We start from the raw sequence: 20894 nt of genomic DNA on the forward strand, positions 1-20894 counted from the left end.
TTCTGAAAGTAAAAGCATTTTTTAGGGCAGTGGGCAGAAAAACCTGACTGGCCTGAACTTATTTGGTGACCCAAGGCTATTTACAGCCTTTACCAATCCCACTTGGCACAACTAAACATATATTTTGCTGCAGAAAAATTAATGTATTTGATTACAGGTGGCCACTGGGGGCGTTAGGTAATAGCATATGTGCAGAAGAGCATATCTCCAGAATTACTTTTCTGCAACAAAATTTTGAAACTCATTTAGGTTCAAGGTTTCCAATAGGCATTGTTGACCTGCACTACAATGTAGGGATTTCTGTAGAAATTTTGAGGAAATGGAGGATTTAGTTAGAATTGAGTTAGCCAGAGAATAATCTCTGGCAGATAAAAGGAAAATTAAGTGACAGTCTAATGGCACAGCTCCTAAGGGGACAATATGTGCAGTCCCCCTAAGTTTGAAGCGTAGTTCTTTCTGTAACTAGGAAACTTAATTAATGAAAACAGAGTTGATAAATTTCAGCACTTTATCATAAATATTGAAATATTTACTTAGAGTATTTGTTATCTTTATATAAAGCACATGGATAGAGTTGTTTAGATAAAGAGAGAGAGCCCTTGAACTTCAGAATTTATTCGAAAAGTCTGATCATAATGACCAAGTCAATTGTCATTTCCAGAGATATGTGTTGGTAAAAATAAAAGTGATCCCAAGCCACTGGGATCAACCACAAAAATGTTTCTTAGACAGTTCCCTTATGATGATGATGATGATAAAGAATGAACACTCAAAATATTGATCTAGATGTCTTCCCACCCAACCCCAGAGAATGGTATTTTGGAGGGTAGGGAAAACAGTTTAAATTTAATTGGAATTGAAAATGTAAAATGGGATTTTATAAACCTTTATTCTCATTTTTTATCTGTTTTTGTAAAAGTAAGATTCACTCTGTAACACACTTAATTAGATAAAAGAACTCACTTGTAGTAAAATATTCCTACAAATGGTATAGACTCCAGGTAGCTTGGGTTTTTTAATAAAGATGAAGAATTAAAGGTTCAGTAACAGTATTCAAAGGAAAAATAGAAATTTTATTTTATATTTAATTCAGAAAGCACTAAGGTTAATCTGTAGATCAAAGGTCCTGGCGGAAATGCCTTTTAAATTGTTATTTGAAATGACCCAGTGCCACAGGAGCAGCCTCCTCACAGTAAGCCTGTGCAGGGCCACAGGGGACAGCCTGTGAGGAGTAGTGCATGATGGGAGTGAATGGATCTTTATGTAGTATGCTTGGAGATTCTCTTTGTGTTTGTACCGTGCCTTGTAAAAAGAATCTTGAGATGAAGAGTGTTATATTTGGAATCTAGATAGTTTGTCCAGAGAAATTTGGAACTATCCCTCTGAGCCTGTCTGTACTCAGGACACATTTCTTCTCTGACTCTTTCCCCTTCTCCAGAGCAAATACTCATAAGCCTGATACTGCTTTTCCAGGACTCAATTTGTTGCTTTTTTTTTTTCAGTATGTCCACATTCCTAAGTATAAAGTGAAACAGTTCTGAATTTTAAAATCAAGAACTAGAGCCTTAGAGGAACTCCCCAGAAACCTTTGGCATACACCTAGTTCCACCCTGTGACCTCTATCCTGACTTCTATACCACCCTTTGGTTTTGTGTGTCTTAGAACATTGAATAACTGAGAGAATGAAGTGCATATGCTTATGTGTGACTTCATTCACTCAGCTTTTTTTTCATATGGATTCTAACTCAACATCAGTTCTTAAGGGTCTTTTTTAAGATAGCTCTTGGCAGATTAATCTGTCTGCCTTTTTTTTTTTTTTTCCCCCATTAGTGAAAGCCATCTCTAGTTTGAGGGGTAAATGAAGTCCAGGGACCAGATATTGTGGGGCCTTGTCCTCAGTGGGGAGTTGGATCTTTGTTTAGGCCACATGCTGACTCTTCCATCCATCCCAAGGACACACTAATGTTCCCACATTACAGTCTTATGCTTCTGGAACATTCCTCCCCCAAGTCTTCCCATGCTGGTTCCTACATTCTGTACTTGACTAAAATGTTACCTCTTGAGAGTCTTACAAGAAAAGTCTATTTAAAGCAATGCTTCCTAAGCAGTTCCAAGTCATGAAACGCAGATAACAATATTTGTCTGGGGAAATAAATGGTAAAACTGATCCCCGTGGCTCATGTCCTACCTCCCACCCAGAAGACTCAGAGGGGACTATCTCTATTTATCTCTGTTTTGGTGCCAGGGACTAGCCTTTGGTCATTCTGTCCCTTTGTCCTCCAACTTCTTGCACCAAGACTTACTCTTCTGAATTTGTTATATAGGGAGAGTTATGAGGTCTAAAGAAGTAGAAGTTCTGGTCAAATTTTCAAATATGTCTTCTTTGTCTCTTTACCATCCTGAAAGTAGAATGAAAATGACTGTTTCCAAAATTCCTGGCATATTCCAAGAAAGAAAAAAAACTGGGTCAAGTGGTTTAATGTGTTTATATCTTTGTATGTAAAAGAATTTACATAAATGCTAAAACTTTCCTTGGTTACAAAATATAACCAAGAAGCTTTGAGAGGTATGTTGCTTTCACAATACTGAAACAGGAAAAAAGTCAAGGGCTGGTATGTTTACCATATGCTCAGGCTGAAGCATGTGGTTAATGCAAGATAAGATGGGAATCCAAAACTTGAAAACTCAACACCCATTCACTGTTAGGATGCACAATGAAATGTTTTCTTGAACACATCACAGTAGCATGAACCAGGTAAACCAAAACCATTCTGTGGTTTCCTCACAACAGCCCTGTTCTGTAGAATGAGTAACAGCTAAGTATTGTCTTCTCAGTGACTTGTGTTTTCTGAAATCGTTAAATATCTGACACATCACAGAAAGTCTGCCTCTCTGAACCAGTTCTGTGTTCATCTGTGCGTCAATTGGTGTGGCTTCATTAATATCTTTTAAAAAGAAATTTAATATACAGTTTGTTCTCAGATACAGAACCCGAGACTGCATGTATATTGTGTGTGTGTGTTGTGTGTATATCCTTTGAAATTTAAGGCCAAGGCAGTTTAGTCCGCCATCCAAGATGAAATGTTTCTCAAGTTGTCTCACTAGAGTCTTGTCCTATATTACTAATTCCTGGCTGTAGTGTCACTGTGACACACAGGTTAGCAGGTTTTGGCAGAGGAAATGAAACTTAGTCACTTACTATGAGATTTATAGTAGACCTACTATTGCAGGAAGTGGTGAAAAGTTGATTGATAGTTTGAGACAAAGCTCTACAGCAAGAAACAGGATGTATGCTTTCTATTTATACTCAGTTTTCGTCCCCCTGCATTTCGGGGCTCCTTTTGCACTTCTTTTGACTGTTTCACACAGCCAGTGGATCCTTTCTACTCCCTTAAAACTCAGTCACCAACTATGAAATAATTGAGGGAATTTGATACCAGATCAGTTATGGCAAAGGCATGTACTGTCATGTACTGCCATGGTTACTGTTACTCATTCATGGTAGTTGTATTTATGGTAATTTGTCAGAAACCAATTTAAAATTTAAAAACATTCTCCAAATAGGATAATATTATATAGATATATAAACAGAGTGGAAGTTGGTTGTTGTTGTTTAAGTAATAGGGTAGGATTACATTTCCAAAAACTTTCCCAATAATCTGTTTCCCTATTATTTTATTAAAATATGGCATTAGAGGGTCTGTTTATCTCTTTAAATGCTGAATCTGTCTACTGTAATGAATACATTTTTGACAGGTTAAGATGTATGCTATTTAGTATATGTATATTTTTAAATAAGTACTTATAGATATGTAAATACAGATCGTTATAAGTGTGCTAGTAATACAGCATGTGTGTTTGCTAAGTGTATGAGAATGTATCTGGTTTTTGTAAGGATTCTGGCTAACTAATAGTGTTATTTGACAAGGCTTATTGACATGAACCAGCCTCCTCTGTTTCGAGTTTGACAGTGAAAAATCATTAACTACGTTAAATGAGGTATTTTCTAAAATGGATAGACCATCACAGAGTTAGACTGAATTTGCAAGAGTGGCAACTTAGAGCCAATTCTTTTTTTTTTTCTAAAGATTTATTTATTTATACATACAGAATAGGGGTACAGGCCAGAGGTGTAGGGGCAGTAGGAGGATTCACCAGATACCAGAGGGACCAGAATAGGCTGGTCCTGATGGGGAGCAGTGGGTTGGTCAGGAGCAGTGTGCCACGCCATGTGGGTCACCTTCCTAGCTGGGGATTGAACTCATGCTACAGTTGCTGTGATAGCTTCATAGTGCTGCACTTTAACTTGTTGCACCATCAGGGAGGGCCCAGTGCCAACTCTTAATTAAAAAAGGTTGCTCCTTCATGGCTTAATTTTCTCCAAAGGAATAATTTCCTTTTTTGTGACTAGTGACTGCTAGCCGTATAACACAATTGAATAGAAACAAACCCAGATTTCATTCCTCAGAATATTGGGTCACTTTTTACACCTGTGATATTTTGAAAATTTTAATCACTTTTTATCCTTGTGTCCTTTGGGGTAGAGCTCAGTATACTTGTAGGGTAAATGAAGATAGCTCAGGCTTTTGAGCTGTTGGCCTCTGTGGCTATCACCTGCAGCCTTGAATGCAGGAGGCGCTTGGTCTTGTGGATCGTGTACGCATGCTGGAAAGTGGACCCCTGGAGTATGGTGTGGGCATGCGTAAATGAGCACCTGAGCCTGGAGGCTGAGTGTAAAAGGGCGGGGCACAGAGGACGGATGGAGTGCAGCAGAGGATGTCCGGCAGAGTGCAGTAGAGAATGGTGGGCGCTGCCGGAGAACAGCTATGAGAGGAGAAAGCACATGGAGATTTACAGGGGGCCACTAATTGCTTACTATCTCTCTGCTGCCCTTGTTTCCCTTAACCTGTGGCGATAATGTCACAGGCTCCAAGATTCTCTTTTAAGCTGCCTGAACCAACAATGAACCTACTGAACCCAGAGTGGTTACAGAACACTGGTGCTTCTGTGAAGTTTTGGAATTTTAGTATTAATGTAGGAAACTAGCCAGCTTGAGGTAGTGAGAGTGATATAGAGAGAGATGATTCAGCTTGGTGAAGAATCAAAGATGAACATACTGCATTGTTGGTGTCCCACAGCTCACTTCTGACAAGTGTATTGGTAGGTTTTCCCATACTAGCAGCAGGGTGTCTGTGTAGCTGGTGGCGTCCTGGACCTCAGCTCCAGGTTGTGTGGGTATGTGTGTGGATAGGCCTTTCTATACCAGCAAGCAATTCTGAGAAACCAACAAGTTGTCCAAGAAGTCAGCTCAATTCTGATACCATCTATCAGGTTAACATGGGTTAAGAGGTCCATCTCATTTCCCAGCCCCTACTTTAAATGATGGCCATAAGCCAGAGACTAGCCTCATGTAATTACCTGGGCTTCTGACAAACTAGCTACAGATAGGAGATTCCCACGGTGACCTTCTCAGACTTCAGGTGCACATTGTAAAGCCAGATTATTATCTGTGATTCTGACCAACTGGCTATAAATCAGGTTCCCAGGACACCCTCCTCAGGTTTGATTAATTTGCTTAGAACAACTCATAGGATACAACTCATAGGATTCAGGAAACTATTCTCTAACTAGATCACTGATTGATTACAAAAGTAATAACTCTTGAATAGCAAGATGGAAAAGATGCACAGAGCAAGGTATGGAGGAAAGGTGTGGAGCTTTCTCCAGGCACGAAATCCTCCTCCAGATCTTCACATGTTCACCATTCTGGACACTCTTTGAAGTCTCCATCTCTTGGGTTATTTTCAGAGGCTTCATTACATTCAGAGGTATGATTGATTAAATCATTAGCTGTTGGCAACCGAACTTACTCTCTATCCTTTTTTCCTCTTGAGAGGTTGAGTTAGGGGTGGTAGAAATGGAAGTTTCAGCCCATATAGGGTTCCCCTGGCAATAATCCCCATCCTGAGGTGCTTCCCCAAAAGTTACCTCTGTTGGCAACCGAACTTACTTTCTATCCTTTTTTTCTCTTGAGAGGTTGAGTTAGGGGTGGTAGAAATGGAAGTTTCAACCCATATAGGGTTCCCCTGGCAATAATCCCCATCCTGAGGTGCTTCCCCAAAAGTTACCTCAGTCACATAGGAAGAGAAACCTTTACTACTCTCAATGCTTAGGAAATTCCAAGGGTTGTGGGAACAGAGCCAGGAGTTGTGGATGAAGACCAAATATAAGAACTATAAATCACAATATTACAACATACAATTCACTTTTTACATATCTTACATGAATGGGTCACTTTAAATGTGTGGTATTATTTTACATATATAAACAGAATGGAAGATTTTTTTTTTCAGTTACATGGTATCAGTGCATTTCTAAAAACTTTCTAAGAAAAACTTGTTTTCAGTATAATTTTATTAAGATATATTAGTATGATCAAAGAATTTAGAAACAAACTTTTTGCTAGGGGCTAAAGATCATTATCAGTGGGTAAAAGCTCCTGTTTGGGTCACATAACTGTCCTCATCACTTTCCTGCCTATTGGAATTGACACTTTTTTAGTCATACTGGATATGTGGTAAGCCTGTCAATAACAGCTAGTATTGCAAGTGAGGGACTTGTAGATTCCAGGTTTAATTGTTTATTTAAATATATCTTATATGCCATATTACTATAATTGTGTTATATATGGATGATAAGACAGAACCCAGTAGTTTGAACTTGAGATTTGACATCATTTGTACTCACTAATATCCACAGAAATAACTTAATTTTTTCCCTCTTACTCTAAACCTTGGTGGTTAAAGCTTTGAAGTGTATTTCATTAAAGAAGGTTAAGCCAAAAAGATAAGCCATAGCTGTTTTGGAGAATTCTGGGCCTGTGCAAGTCAGAACTTGCTCATTTGGGAGATGTTAAAAAATGCTCAAATTGGGAAGGGGTGAAGACCGTGGTTTTAAGGATGTTTTAGAGCCAGGATACCCCTGAGGCCGCCTGATGGAATAGAAAGCTGGAGCTGTGTTTCAATCTCGACTGCCCATTGCTAGCTGATGAACTCCAGCAGATCTCTTCATCCCTGTTACTATACTGTCTCATCATCTGTAACCTGAGGAAAATAATGAAACTGATTCACAGTGCTGTGCAGAGCAACACAATGATGTTTGTAGAACATCATCCTTCAGTATTTGTCATGGCTGTTAACAATGTGAGATGTATGGTCCCTGAGGTAAAAGCTTTACTTCAAATGTTTCTATTTCATATTATGATTTAATATTAAACATTGTTGTCTTTCCCAAATTCATGTTTTTAAAACTGTGTCTCACTATCTAGAGGAGATTCTTTTCAGTGGATAGATGATGGTGAACCAGTTCCTAGGCTGGTGGGGCTTTGGGTCCAGAGATGTTTTAAGCTTTTCTAGTAGCAGTAACCTAATCCTTCACCACTGATAGTCAAGGTACTTGCTAGATGTCATCTACAAGACACATGGTGGACATCATCTACAACCACCTTGGGCATGGGTATAAATGGCAGCCATCTTATTCCATACCTGTTTTTTGTTTGTTTGTTTTTTTAAGTTTTACTTATTTATGCTTACAGAACTGGGGTACAGGCCAGAGGTGTGGTGGGTGAGAGGATTCACCAGAGACAGAGTGGAGAGCAGAACAGTCAAGTGTACTGAAACACACTGCTGAGGGGAGCAGCGGGCGGGTCTGGAGAGGTCTGCCTTGCCATGTAGGTCAGCTCCCTGGCTGGGGATTGAACTTGTGCTGCAGTGGCTTTTGAGAACTTCATAGTGTGCCACTAGGGAGAGTCCACCATCCCTGTTCTTTTAATGGTATTTCCAAATACCAAAGCTTACCTGAGTGTTTTATATCTCTTTAGTGACTCACTGGTGCCATTTTCCTTTTGTTTTCATTTTTTCTGTAAGCTCTTTTATTTTTTTCTAAGCTCTCAAAATTACAGCACTGAAATTCAGGGAAGAGCTTCTCAGTTGAAGAGAAACTTGCCCCATGATGGACATTGCCTTGTCCCGTTCACCTGTGATGTTTCCACCCAGTGGCACTGACTACAGATCCTCGTGAGAGGGGAGTGGGACATTCTTCACAAAGTCATTATTATGCCAAATATTTGCAGAAGAAAGGGTTAGATACATATAGGTTCTTAGATGAAAAACACTGTCTTTGTTCTGTAATTCCCATTGCTTTAACTCTGTTAAAATGAAGCCTCGCTTCCCCCATTATCATGGGTTGGGCTATACTTTTACGAATGAATTTATCTGGTGAACTCATCAGGTTGTCTCCCAGCCAGTGTTTTACGTGCTCATTTAATCTCTGGAGCTAGGGAAATGAAGACTACTTGTCCACACACTTACATTTTCACTCACTCACTCCCTTTTTTTCAGTGTCAGATTTTCATCTGTAGAATAGTAGAGAGTTGTTGGACTCTGCAGTCTGCTCTGTATTGCTTCAAAACCAAAACAACCAAATGTAACCAAGTTAAAGAAAACCTATATTCAAATAATGTAATGCTATAAATTTAGAAAAATACCCTCTGAAATAACATTAAATGGTTTTCTGACAAACAAAACACTTTGTGCTGTTCTTTACTAAGCTTTTTTTTTTGGTACATTTAAAACGTTTGAATGGGTATGCTGTTCACACAGGCTCAGAGGTAATGTGCAGTGAAAGTCTTGTTCTTGCCTCCTTCCTTCATCTTCCCAGCTCCCACCATACCCGTGCCCCAACATAAGTTAGTGTTTTCTGTAGCTTTCTAGAGTTTGCTATGTGTAAGTGCATGCAACTTGTATGTTTTTTCTTTGTTAACATAAGATAGTGTATACATGTGTTTCACCCTTAGTTGCTGCTGTTAAACAGTAGATCAGAGTTAGCACAGAGAGCTTCATTCCTCGTGCATCTGCGGACTAGCCTTTATGTGGCTTTGCTGTCATTTATAAGCCAGCCCCACAGTGATGAACATTTGGTTGTTTTCCATTTGGGGAGTATTAAAAGCGTCATGGTAGTAAATAACCTTGGACCTATGGCATGTGGCATATGTGTTTAATTTCCAGTTGGGTGGTGCTTTGTGGAAGTTACGTATATTTTCAATTTGAAAAGTTATTGCAAAATTCTCCTCTTTCAGGATTGTACCTAGTTAATTTCTCACCAACATTTGATGAAAGCACCTTTCCTGCATCATGCCTGCAATATATATCTTAAATGTGATTTTAATTTGCATTTACCTTATTTGACTGAAGTTGAATATTTCTTCATATATATATATATATATATATATATATATATATATATATATATATATATTTTAAGATTTCTTTATTTAGGGCCCTCCCTGGTGGTGCAGTGAGTTAAAGCACGGCACTAAGAAGCTAAAGCCACTTCAGCATGAGTTCAATCCCCGCCCCAGAGGTGACCTACATGGTGTGGCAGACCTCCCCAGACCCACCCGCTGCTCCCCTCAGCAATGTACTTCATCGATCTGCCTGTTCTGCTCCCCACTGTCTCTGGTGAATCCTCTCACCCCCACACCTCTGGCTTGTACTCCAGAGGTGGAAGAGCAGCAGGCAGGCCAGGAGAGGTCTGCTGTGCCATGTGGGTCAGATGCTCCCTGGCTGGGAATCGAACTCGTGCTGCAGTGGCTTCTGAGAGCTTCATAGTGTGGTGCCTTAACCCAGTGTACCATCAGAGAGAGCCTATTTGTTCACACATATATATATTTTTAAAAGATTTATTTATTTATTTATGCATACAGAGCTGGGGTACAGGCCAGAGGTGCAGGGGTGGTAAAAGGATTCACCAGAGACAGAGTGGGGAGCAGAATAGGCAGATCGATGAAATACACTGCTGAGGGGAGCAGTGGGCTGGCCAGGGGTGGTCTGCTGCGCCATGTGGTCACCTCCAGGGCAGGCGGGGATCAAACTCATGTGGAAGTGGCTTTAGCTTCTCAGCGCTGTGCTTTAACCTGCTGTCCACCAGGGAGGGCCCTATTTCTTCATATATTTAAGAGGCATTTGCACTACCATTCATTTATGAGAACTGCTTATATCTTTAGACCTTTTTCTGAGGGGTTGCATTGCTATGACCATTTTTAAGAAGCACCAGGCCTTGTGATTTGTGATGAGTTGTAAATATCTTTCTCAGTTTTGGATTAGTTTTAGTTTTTTTTTACTTTGATTTTCTTTTTTCTGTCCTATAGAAGTTACTGATTTTTATTAGTTGAACTTACCAGTCTTTCATCTTGTGGTTTTGTATTTTGAGTTATCATTAGAAAGAACCTCCCTCATTCTAATGTCTTATCTTATTTCCTAGGTTTCCTCCTAATACTTTATTAGCTTCTTTTTGCACACTTACATCTTGGATCCATTTTGGGATTTAGCCTGTCTTGCAAAATAAGAATCAACTTAATACTGTTATTTCTTTAAGCGGTATACCCTGTTATCTCCAGGTCAGTTAATGAATGAATGGTCTTAATCTTTCTTCTTAAAATGTTTTTTAAGATCCAAAAAGCTGACAGCTCTTGCTGAAGCCTTACAGAAAGTATCTCTGACAAAGTCACAGCTGGGATTAGAACTGGAAGAACTGGAAGCAGCAGCACTTCTTGTCCAAGAGGAAGAAGCTGCATCAAAAGCAGCCCATTCTGTTCCCAGGCAGTCAACATCTACCTCCAGTTCTGAGGCAAGTGATTCTGAAGAAACAGACAGCACTGAATCGTCGGAGACCCAAGTGTCAGATTCGGAACAAGAGGATCTTGAAAATACTGAATCAGAGACAGTGAATTCCTTTCCAGGTCCCACCAGTGAGGGAAATAGTGCACTACTTATTAATGCTGGTGAGGGAAGCAGAAACCCAGCCCTCCTAACGTCTGATGTCACTCAGGGAAAGCCAGGCTCATCTTCCTTGGCTCTTCACAGGGCTAGGCCTCTGATAGAGGAGCTTGGAGAAGAGCTGCAAACTAAAATTCAGATTTCTGAACCTGCCCCTGGAAACTGCAGTGGTCTCCAGGATAGAGATGACAGGGAGACCCCGAGTGACTGACTAGTGATGTTATTCATTGATGAGAAGTATGTCAGGTTTGGCTTTTATTTACTGAATAGAATTTATTTACACATTATGTTTTTTTCTTATAAGGCTATACAGTATTGCTTTTCAATGAACTGATGTTTATGCCTGTTGAGTTCCTGGTTGCAATTTAAAAATAAATGACTAACATATTTTTACTGAAGTGTAATAAATATTTGATAAAGAAGATAACAATTCTGCCCAAATCTCTAGAATATAGTGCCTATTAATATAGGTAGTAGCTTTACTGAGGTATACATAACATATAAATACATGTATTTAAAGTGTACAACATGGTAAGTGCTGACACACATACATGTATATATGCCAAATGAAGCCATCACTTCCAATTAAGATGCTGTACTTACCCATCATGTGCAGCATCCACTTTCCCCTTTGTTAGACCCCCACCATACTCCCATTTCCCCGGCAAGCATCTGTCTGCCTTCCATCATCACTATACATTAGTAAGCAGTTCCCAATTTAGTATAAATTGGATCATGTACAATGCACTCTGTTTTTTAAATCTAATCTCGGGTTTATTTCACTCAGTGTAGCTACTTTGAGATTCATCAATGTGGTAACATTGATCTATTTTTTTCTTTCCTTTGCTGAGTAGTGTTTCATTGAATAGATTTATCCATTCACTTATGGATGGACATTTGGGTTGTTTCCAGTTTTCTGACTGTTACAAATAAACACTGTGTGCAAATCTTTGTGTGGACATATGCTTTTATTTCTCTTAAATACTTCAGAGTGGAATGACTAAGCCTTATATCAGGCCAATGTTTAACAGTTTAGGAAACTGCCTATCTAGTTCCCAAAGCACCTGTATCATTTCACATTCCTGCAGTCAAGTGTGAGAGTTCTGGTACTTTACATCAGTTTTTAATTTTTTTTTTTTTTACCATTTATATAGTAGTATCTCATTGTCATTTTAATGCGCATTTTTTTAAAAAGATTTATTTATTTATTCATACAGAACTGGGGTACAGGCCAGAGATGTGGAGGGTGAGAGGATTCACCAGAGAGAGAGAGGGAAGCAGAACAGACAGATTGACGAAGTACACTGCTGAGGGGAGCAGCAGGCAGGTCAGGAGAGGTCTGCCACGCCATGTGGTCTCCTCCGGGGCAGGCGGCAGGCGGGAATCGAACTCATACGGAAGTGGCTTCAGATTCTCAGCGCTGCGCTTCAACCCGCTGCGCCACCAGGGAGGGCCCTTAATGTGCATTTTTAAAGTCTTCTTTTATTGAGCATCTTTTTATGGGCTTGTCAGCCATATTTGGTCAAATGTCTGTTCAAATTTCTTGACAGTTTTTTTTTCTTTAAACTGGATTGATTTCTTATATTTAGTTTTGAGAATTCTTTGTCAATTCTGTATACAAGTCCTCACCATGAGTTATCTCGTCATGCCTGGTAATCTTTGCTCAAATGTGAAACACTGACATTTGTTGAGTAATGAATATGATATATATATATTTAAAATTAATTTATTTATGCATAAAAGAACTGGGGTACAGGCCAGAGGTGCAGGGGGGTAAGAGGATTCACCAGAGACCAGAGGGACCAGAACAGGCAGATCAAGTGAAATACACTGCGTGAGGGGAGCACGGGGAGGGTCAGGAGAGGTCTGCCATGCCATGTGGGTCAGCTCCCTGGCCAGGGATTGAGCTGGGGCTGCAGTGGCTGTAGATAGCTACACAGTGCTGCACTATAACCTATTGCACCACCAGGGAGGGCCCATGATATGTATTCTTATAAATATCTTTAGCTTTGCTTTGGGGTATACTTGGAAATAGTTTGATCCTTGTGGGTCTTGTTTTTATAATTTGTTAGCAGGTCTGGACCAGTGCTAATTGTAGGGTAGACTATTTCCCAATACTAAAGATGTTCTGGCCTTGTGAATGAGTTTTCCAGTCTGCTGTTGGGAGTGGGCACTTGTGGGTGCTGTGTGCTGTTCCCTCCAGTCCTTTCGGATGGTTGCTGTCATCAGTAAGTACTCTCTTGAATATTAGAGGGCAGTTTTCTCCAGATAACTGGCATTCTCCGCAGCTCCCTTCTCTTGGTTCTATGTCCTGTGAACTCTAGCTCTCCTGAGCTCCCGAGTTTGGGTTCTAATGAGGTTGTCCTCTATACAGCCCGGGCAGTCTTTTAAGGTAGCCGCAAGGCAACCACATGACTTGCTGTTTGCTTCCCATCCCTCAGCATCACTGTCTCGTTGCCAGCATCTTGGAAATCATTGTTTCATGTTTTATGTCTGTTTTTCCTTTTTTGATTATGGCCAAGTAAAACCGGTCCCTATTATTCTATCTTAAATTAGAAGCATAAGTCTCCACTAAGATTCTAACTGTGTATTTTCCCACTTGAGTGTAAGCTCCTAAGGAGCAGACTCAATGAATCACCAGAGCCCATCTTCTCAGTGCTCCCTATGTATTGAATGAATGAGCAAATGAAATAAACCAATTTATTTTGGGGTTGGAAATGAAATCTGATAGGTATTCATCTCAGTAGCATCTTTTTTTTTTTTAAGATTTATTTATTTATTCATACAGAATTGGAGTACAGGCCAGAGATGCGGAGGGTAAAAGGATTCACCAGGGACAGAGTGGGGAGCAGAACAGGCAAATTGATGAAGTACACTGCTGAGGGGAGCAGCGGGCAGGTCAGGAGAGGTCTGCTGCGCCATGTGGATCTCCTCCGGGGCAGGCGGGAATCGAACTCATGCGGAAGTGGCTTTAGCTTCTTCGTGCAGTGCTTTAACCTGCTGCGCCACCAGGGAGGACCATCAGTAGCATCTTTTAAAAAAAATTTTCCAGAAAAGGTATGAGCCCTTTTACTCTGGTTTTATATATTGGGAGTATTTATGTTTCCAGTATAGATTCCACGTTGTACTAATAGGATAACTGGGGTGGCTGTGCCATTTGACACGCATGTTAGTTCTTGAACATTCTGAACAGCTTTGTCAGAAGATTTTCAAGACTTTTCTCAGGCTCCCTTGAGAGCTTTCCAAATCCTTGTAACCACTGAGAATATATTTTCTCCTCAGTACACATTATCTGCAGCCAGCTTGAAATGTATCCTGTTACTCCTGTACTTACTTTTACTAATGTTGTCTAAAAGTTTAAAGCAATGGTAATTCTTCCTTGCACCAACTTCTATCCTTCCTTAAGAATCTTGACAGGATCTACTTCTATGTGACTTGTCCTGGATAGAAAAACCTTTTATTCTCTCTCTCAAAGAATGAGTAAACATGATCCTTCCTGGATATCCTCAAAGCAAAGATGCTCACTCAACAATTCTCATAAGACCTAAAGATGGAGGAGTGAGCACCTGAAGTTTAAACTCCGTATCTACAGTGTTTCTTTTCCCCTTTGTTCACAGGGTATTACAGCTTTCTTATATCATATTACTCTGGATTTATTGATGGTAGGCTAAGAACACTACCATGTCTAACAAAACATAGTCAAAGTTGCTGCCTTTATGTTTTTTTTTTTACAACGGACAATCTACTAGACATCTCTAGGGGTCTTCTGAGTTTCCTGAGAACTCTGGAGGATGGGGGAAGAAAGACAAGTTGGGAAAACTTAGTGGGAGGAGCCCACACCTTGGGCTTGATAAGAGGAAGAATGGAGTGTGACTGGCCTGTAAGGGAGTGACAACAAACTCCAGCCTTTCTCTTTATTGTGAATACAAGAATAGAACAGCTTTTCTTCTATTTCTCACAGGACTACAAGCCAGTGTGTCTTGAAATATTTTATAAACTGGAAAGTATTAAACCACCATGAGGGTTTATTATTATTGTCTGCTTCCCAGAGCTGAATAGCACGCTGTATTCAACTACCTGACAACAGGTCGCTGGGGGAACTGGCACTGTGAAAATGAATCAGCCCTGTTAATCGCTTCGGAGGCATGCACGTGGTAAAAGTCTACACAGTTCAGCAGATTAGATAGAAATATTAATTATATCAATGAATCACAGCACTGCCTCATCTTCTGGGTTTGCATTAGCACTGACCTATTTTTCTCTGTTCTGTCTTCCCATTATCCTTGAAGAATAGCGCAGGGGGGCATGATGGGTTTTCGGTGGCAGTAACTATGCCAATATCATCTTTCACTGGCACGGGATTAATTTACAAATGAGACAGGGCTGCTCCCTACCACATTCTAAATTGGTTGAACAGCTGGGGGGCGGTTATCACACCTGCTAGTAAAATATTCACTTTGGTTGTATGGTTCAAATTCTGGTATCAAGAATGGAGGGAAGAACACGAGAGTCAAGTTCCTGCATATCTGTTTTGTTATAAAAAGATTATGTTACATATTGTAACTAGTAATTGACCCATGTAGTAAAAACCAAAAAAACAGACACCTCTGAAAGAAACTAGTTAAAGACATAGAGATGAAAGTACTATTAAAAAATATACCAGATCTGGGCCCTTCCTGGTGGCGTAGCGGGTTAAAGCACAGCACTGAGAATCTAAAGCCACTTCCGCATGAGTTTGATTCCCGCCTGCCCCGGAGGTGACCACATGGCGCTGCAGACCTCTCCTGACCCACCCGCTGCTCCCCTCAGCAGTGTACTTCGTCGATCTGCCTGTTCTGTTCCCCGCTCTGTCTCTGGTGAAGCCTCTCGCTGCCCCTGAGCCTCTGGCCTGTACCCCAGTTCTGTATGCACAAATAAATTAAATATATATATATATACCAGATCTTCAGAATGTAGTCTAAAATCTTTAAAGATGCAGAAATTCACTATACAAAGTGATCTGTCACATGATGTCATTGTCTTTCAGGTAAATTGAAGTAAAACTTCATTAACACCAACCTCTGACTGGCTAGGCAGCTCCACTAAAGCAAATCAAAGATTGCATATATTTCATTCACATCATTCCATCTGAAGCCCCAGTGGGATTTTGTTTGGAATCTGGTCCCTTTCCCGCTTTTTTTTTTCTTTCTTGGCGTGTGTTATATATAGTTTCAATCCATACCAAATGAAAGAAGCATTGATTAGACTTGATTTAAGGCAGCAAGTGATAAATGCAGCTGAAAATTGATTCATGCCCCTCGAGTGACTGGGGCACAGCCATCCACAGTTGACACAACTCAAAGCTGGAGAAAACAAACACGGAAACATGTGTCAAGCAGATAAATGACTTTGCTGTTTTGAGCTCTCTATGGAGGGCATTTGTTTCCTAGATAAGGAAGACTGCTCTCAAAAGTCATGAAAAGATAAACTAGAGGAAAAGGATGAATGTAGAATTGGATGCCTGAGCTCTTGGGAAAAAAAAAAAAAACAGAAAGGGTTTACCTCCTGGAGGAGTGGAGAGGCTCAGACCTGCTCTCCTCCACCTCAGACAAGCTGGAAACCTCGGCCTAGTGGAGATTGTGTACTGAAGGCTCTGTCCCTGATATTTTAAGTGTTCACTGTGAAATGCTCTTGGCATGTGAGCTATTTCCAGGGAGACATTCCCCAAATGCTCAGCTCAAGTGAGCATTTAGGGGAAGCAGCAGCTGAGAGGCTGAGAGCCCCACTTACCATCACCTGGCCCGTAGTGTTGGATAGTGCCTGCAGCTTGACCATCTGCCCAGGCATGCCCTGAAAACAACCCAGGACCTCTCTAGGACCTCACTCCCAGTCTGTAGTGAAATTTTTACTGTGTTTGTTTCCTAAACATGCCAGGTGTTTTCCCACCTCCACAAGTTTGCCTGTTAGCTTATATAGGTGCACACGTCACGTTCTTCAAGTCCCCATTCAAAATCCTATCTCCTCCAGAAGGTACCTTGCACACTTTCAGGCTAGAAGTAGTTTCTCTACATGGATAGCCACTGAATCCAGGCAGGTCCTGCTGAAAAGAGTCTTGAATCCCTGAAAGCTGGAGGGATCGCAGCTGGGAAGAGATTCCTAGCAGGCTATTCCTTAGTGTGGGTTCTAGGATTCAGGTTACAGATTGGTGTAAAATTCAAATAAGAAACAGCAACTAAAAATAGGATACAGAAGAACAGAGAAACACTGAAAGAAGGCTGCCACAGTCTAATTTACATATATGACTATCAAAACCATCCTCCATAAATGCATATTTGACATCAAAAAAGCAAAAGGACATTTCAGTGTACAAGTCAGTCCTCTAAATTGGACACATTTCACTTCAGGAAAAGCCTTCACCTGAGAACCATAGTAACCTTTCAGTATCTCTGTTTCCATTTTTTTCTGTGTATATGGATACAAATACATACCTACTTATACAAATATGTGCCCATGGAATTTTTAAAAGAATCATGTACTACATAAATTTTATATCACCTTTTCTCTTTTAACATGAGATCATGAGTAGTTCCCATGTCATTGACTAACTTCCCAGAAAAGGCCTTTCCAGAGCTTGGTTGGTGTCACTTCAATGGAAGAATGTTAATGACAGCCGTCTCTCCTTAAGCCATTGTGCTAAAACTTGTCTTTCCTAAGCTTGTCAGGCTGGGCGGGGCTGGTCTTCACTTCCAGAGTCACAGCCCCTGGTGGAAGAGCTCTGGGCATGTTGAGACCATATTGGCTCTGCTCTTACCTGTGGGCTCAGCGTTGAACTTGACCCAGGGGCAGGCTGTGGGCCCTACTGGCCTGGAAAACCTTAGTAATCCAGGGGTCCTTATTCTGGTGGCACACTTGGACTACCTACGAAACTAAATAAAAACACCCAGCCTTTCCTTTAGACAACAGGATCCCAAACTCTGTGTGTGTTTAAACAGGCAAAACTGGGGTAATCATATTTGTGTTCCCAGAAATCGGAATTGGTAGCTGCAGAGAGGATCAAGCCCTGGGCAGCAGATGTGCAGGGTGAGAAATGCCTCGGGAAAGTGACTTTTGCAACCTTAACTAGGAAGGAAAAATATGAGTTAGATCTATATAGTAGAGAAAAGATACAGAGGGGAGAGTAAAGACAGCTGGTTGTGGAAAAGAAGTGCAAAGGGAAGAGATAAATGGGTTTAAGTCACGTTACTCTCTCAAGGGAAAATTCAGACATTTCTGCCTTCAGATCCCAAGTAGCCTTGAGCCCATACACCATGCTTTCATCCACCCTAGTTCCATTAAACTTTACCCTATACCTGTGCTTGCTCTTGGAGTCTAGAGGACACCTATTTCCCTGATAGTTGATGAAATCAGAAGCCTTTTGTATAATAGGAAACATGACAGCTATTTCTAATAGTAAGAAGTTATATTAGTTCATGAACTGAGAAGTCCAGCAGTGGACTGGCTTCAGGAGAGGCTGCACTCAGCAGAGAACACATGTGGCTTAAACTCCATTTATATGCTTTCTTTTGCACCCTGTTTTCCATGACCAGCTGGTGTTTTCATTCTCTGCTCTACCATCCTCAACGCTGATATCATTCCAATTTGGATAACTCTTGTTTCCCAAGAAAGCTGTCATCAGCACCTGCATCTTCCTACTTTCTTGTTAACATTCATCAGAAATTACCTGTTTTCCAGCACCCCTGGCAAATGTTACCAGACTCACTGTAACTGAATCTGTTTAGGTAAACTGAATCATTCATGGTTGGCCAATGACATAGAATATGCTCATTGGCATTGTCTCAGGATGTAGGTACCCCTGGAACTGGGTAAAGTCATGGGCCTTTGGGGAATGGGAAGGGAGGATAAAAGTGGACAGGTAACTGATAAACGTCTGCCACCCATTTTAGCAAGCCCCCCAGGGGTAGCTACATGACTGAGGGGCTCAGCTTCCCAAGAAACACTGCTTAAGGGGAAGCTTACAGCTTTCAGCTGACATGCCTTTGTTTCCTGACCCATCTCAGTGTTTGTACAGGAGGCAACACTCTCACCAGACCACTCCCAGAGACTGGCTGGCACTCCTGCTAGAGCTGAGCCATGCAGGCCCATGAGGGGCTTCTCTGAAAGGCAGCCTTTGCTCTGGACTCCTGACGGCTCTCCAAGACTTTCTCAGACTGCACAGGAAGGATGGTTTTCCCCACCCAACATTCCCTCCCTCTCCAAGGGTGAACCCCTATTTTCCTTGAGATCTAGTCCTTCTTCCCTTGCTCCTATTTCCTCTCTTTATCCTTCGCAGAGGTTGCACTTCTCATTCTCTATTTGCTCCTGCTTCTAGGACTCACTCAGCACACCCTAGTTATCTGAGGCCTGAGAGGGCTCTGACATTCACAAGGGGCTCAGCTCCAACAGACTTTGCTTCACTAGTGCCTGTGGACTTGAGAAACCAGGGTTGGAGACTGAGTAGCTTGCCTGATTCACCCACACAAGGAGAGGCAGCCCCAAATTCCAAGTCCCGTCTTCCCTCCTCTGAAGCCTGGTTTTTGCCCCTGCAAGAGGGGACCTAATCATTGAAGGTCACCTGGACCCCGGCAGAGAGAGGGGAGGAGAGGGTGAATTCCAGCATGTGTGCAGCCCCGTGGGACTTTTCTTGAATCGTTTAGGCCTGAGGAATCAGGAATGGGGGTTGCAGGATGGGCAGAGGTGGTCATTGCCTTACTGCGCAGATTGAGGAACCACTGCCACATGGCACATGGGACTTGACAGGTGACACGTCTACAGGAGTGGCATCCTGTGCACAGAGATCGCCCTGGCTTGGCGTTTAAAAAGCAAGCGAAGCCTTAGCTGAAGAGCGCCTGGCGAGGCGGCTCAGCCCCCGCGGCCGTCGGGATTGTCCCCGGGCCTGTCGCGCGGAGCCCCGCGGAGTGAGAGCGCCGCTTTTCCCTTGGCGGGTGGGGCGGAGCAGGGAGGAGGCTCGCTCTGTTATGCGAGCCCACCCCCTTTAATCGGCCGCATTGTCCATTGACGTGTCTAATTATGTGTTTTACAACCGGAGAACTCCCCCCAGAGCAGCGGGGCCCTTCTGGCGGAAAGAGAAGGCTGATTGCTCCATCTGTTCCGCGGGCCCGACGGGAGGCGGCGGGCGCGGCGGGCGCGGCGGGCGGGGCGGCGCAGTGTGCGTGTGCGGGGGAGGGGGCTCGAGCGCAGGTGCCTGGAGAAAGGGGATCCCAGTGGCAGGTGCAGATGCCACACTCGCCGCGGCTGAGTATATGTTTAATTACAGCCAACCGAGGGGGCTGTTTTATTTAAGAGTCACAGGAAGCAGGTTCAGATCGAGTTCTGAGGCAGCTCAAGAAGGGAGCAGGCTGGAAGCTACCAGGGAGGGGAGACACCTGCGTCTTTAATTGGGGGTGGCAGGCACAGAATTTCCTGATACGTAGAAGTAATCACCTGGATTACAGGAGGCTTTTAAAGGGAAGCGAGAAACCATTCTTACCCCCCCACCCCTAAGTTGATGAAATTGTTGTTTGGTGCCAAGCAGATCTCTACATCACGAGCGTGTTTCACCCCACCCTCTCCCCCAGTAACTCCCTTGGGTCCATGAGGATTTCCCTGGCTCCGGGTCTCACTGACCAAACCCCTGGAGAGAAAAGCACGGAGAAGACCATCCGAAACAGACTTTTCATGGAACCAAATACCAAAATCGGTTTTCTTGTGCCTAACCTTCTATAGTTTGCAAAGTGCCTTCTTCTGCCTAATCTTCTATGGGGGTAAGCAGGAGTTTACCCATGTTAAAGTGAGTACCCTGGAGATGCTCAGCCTTTCTCTGGACAAGCACATGATGTGTGTGTGTGGTGGAGAGGGAGGGAAGCAGGGGACACTTCTAGGACAATCTTTAAAGAAAGGAATTACAAGAATGGGTCATGAGGAGGGGGATGATTAGCAAGGAAGAGGCTTGTTAGCCAGCTATGACAGGAAACAACCCATAAAATGACCATATAAACTTGTGGATCCAGACTCAGCTTTGTGTCACATTAAAAAAAAAAAAAA

General features: G+C 42.1%; 1 protein-coding gene across 1 annotated transcript in view; it reads left to right on the top strand.

Moving 5' to 3' along the window:
• The window catches only part of SHQ1 (SHQ1, H/ACA ribonucleoprotein assembly factor), a 100531-nt gene extending 88760 nt beyond the window's left edge, over nucleotides 1–11771 (top strand). Inside the window, exon 11 of the mRNA XM_004676549.2 lies at nucleotides 10509–11771. Within this exon, the coding sequence (XP_004676606.1) occupies nucleotides 10509–11046 (538 nt within the window). The 3' untranslated portion in view covers nucleotides 11047–11771. The remainder of the gene's footprint in view (nucleotides 1–10508) is intronic.
• The last annotated feature ends 9123 nt before the right edge of the window (nucleotides 11772–20894 follow it).

This window comes from Condylura cristata, unplaced genomic scaffold (assembly GCF_000260355.1).
Source record: "Condylura cristata isolate star-nosed mole 26May11 unplaced genomic scaffold, ConCri1.0 scaffold00004, whole genome shotgun sequence".
NCBI lineage: Eukaryota > Metazoa > Chordata > Mammalia > Eulipotyphla > Talpidae > Condylura > Condylura cristata.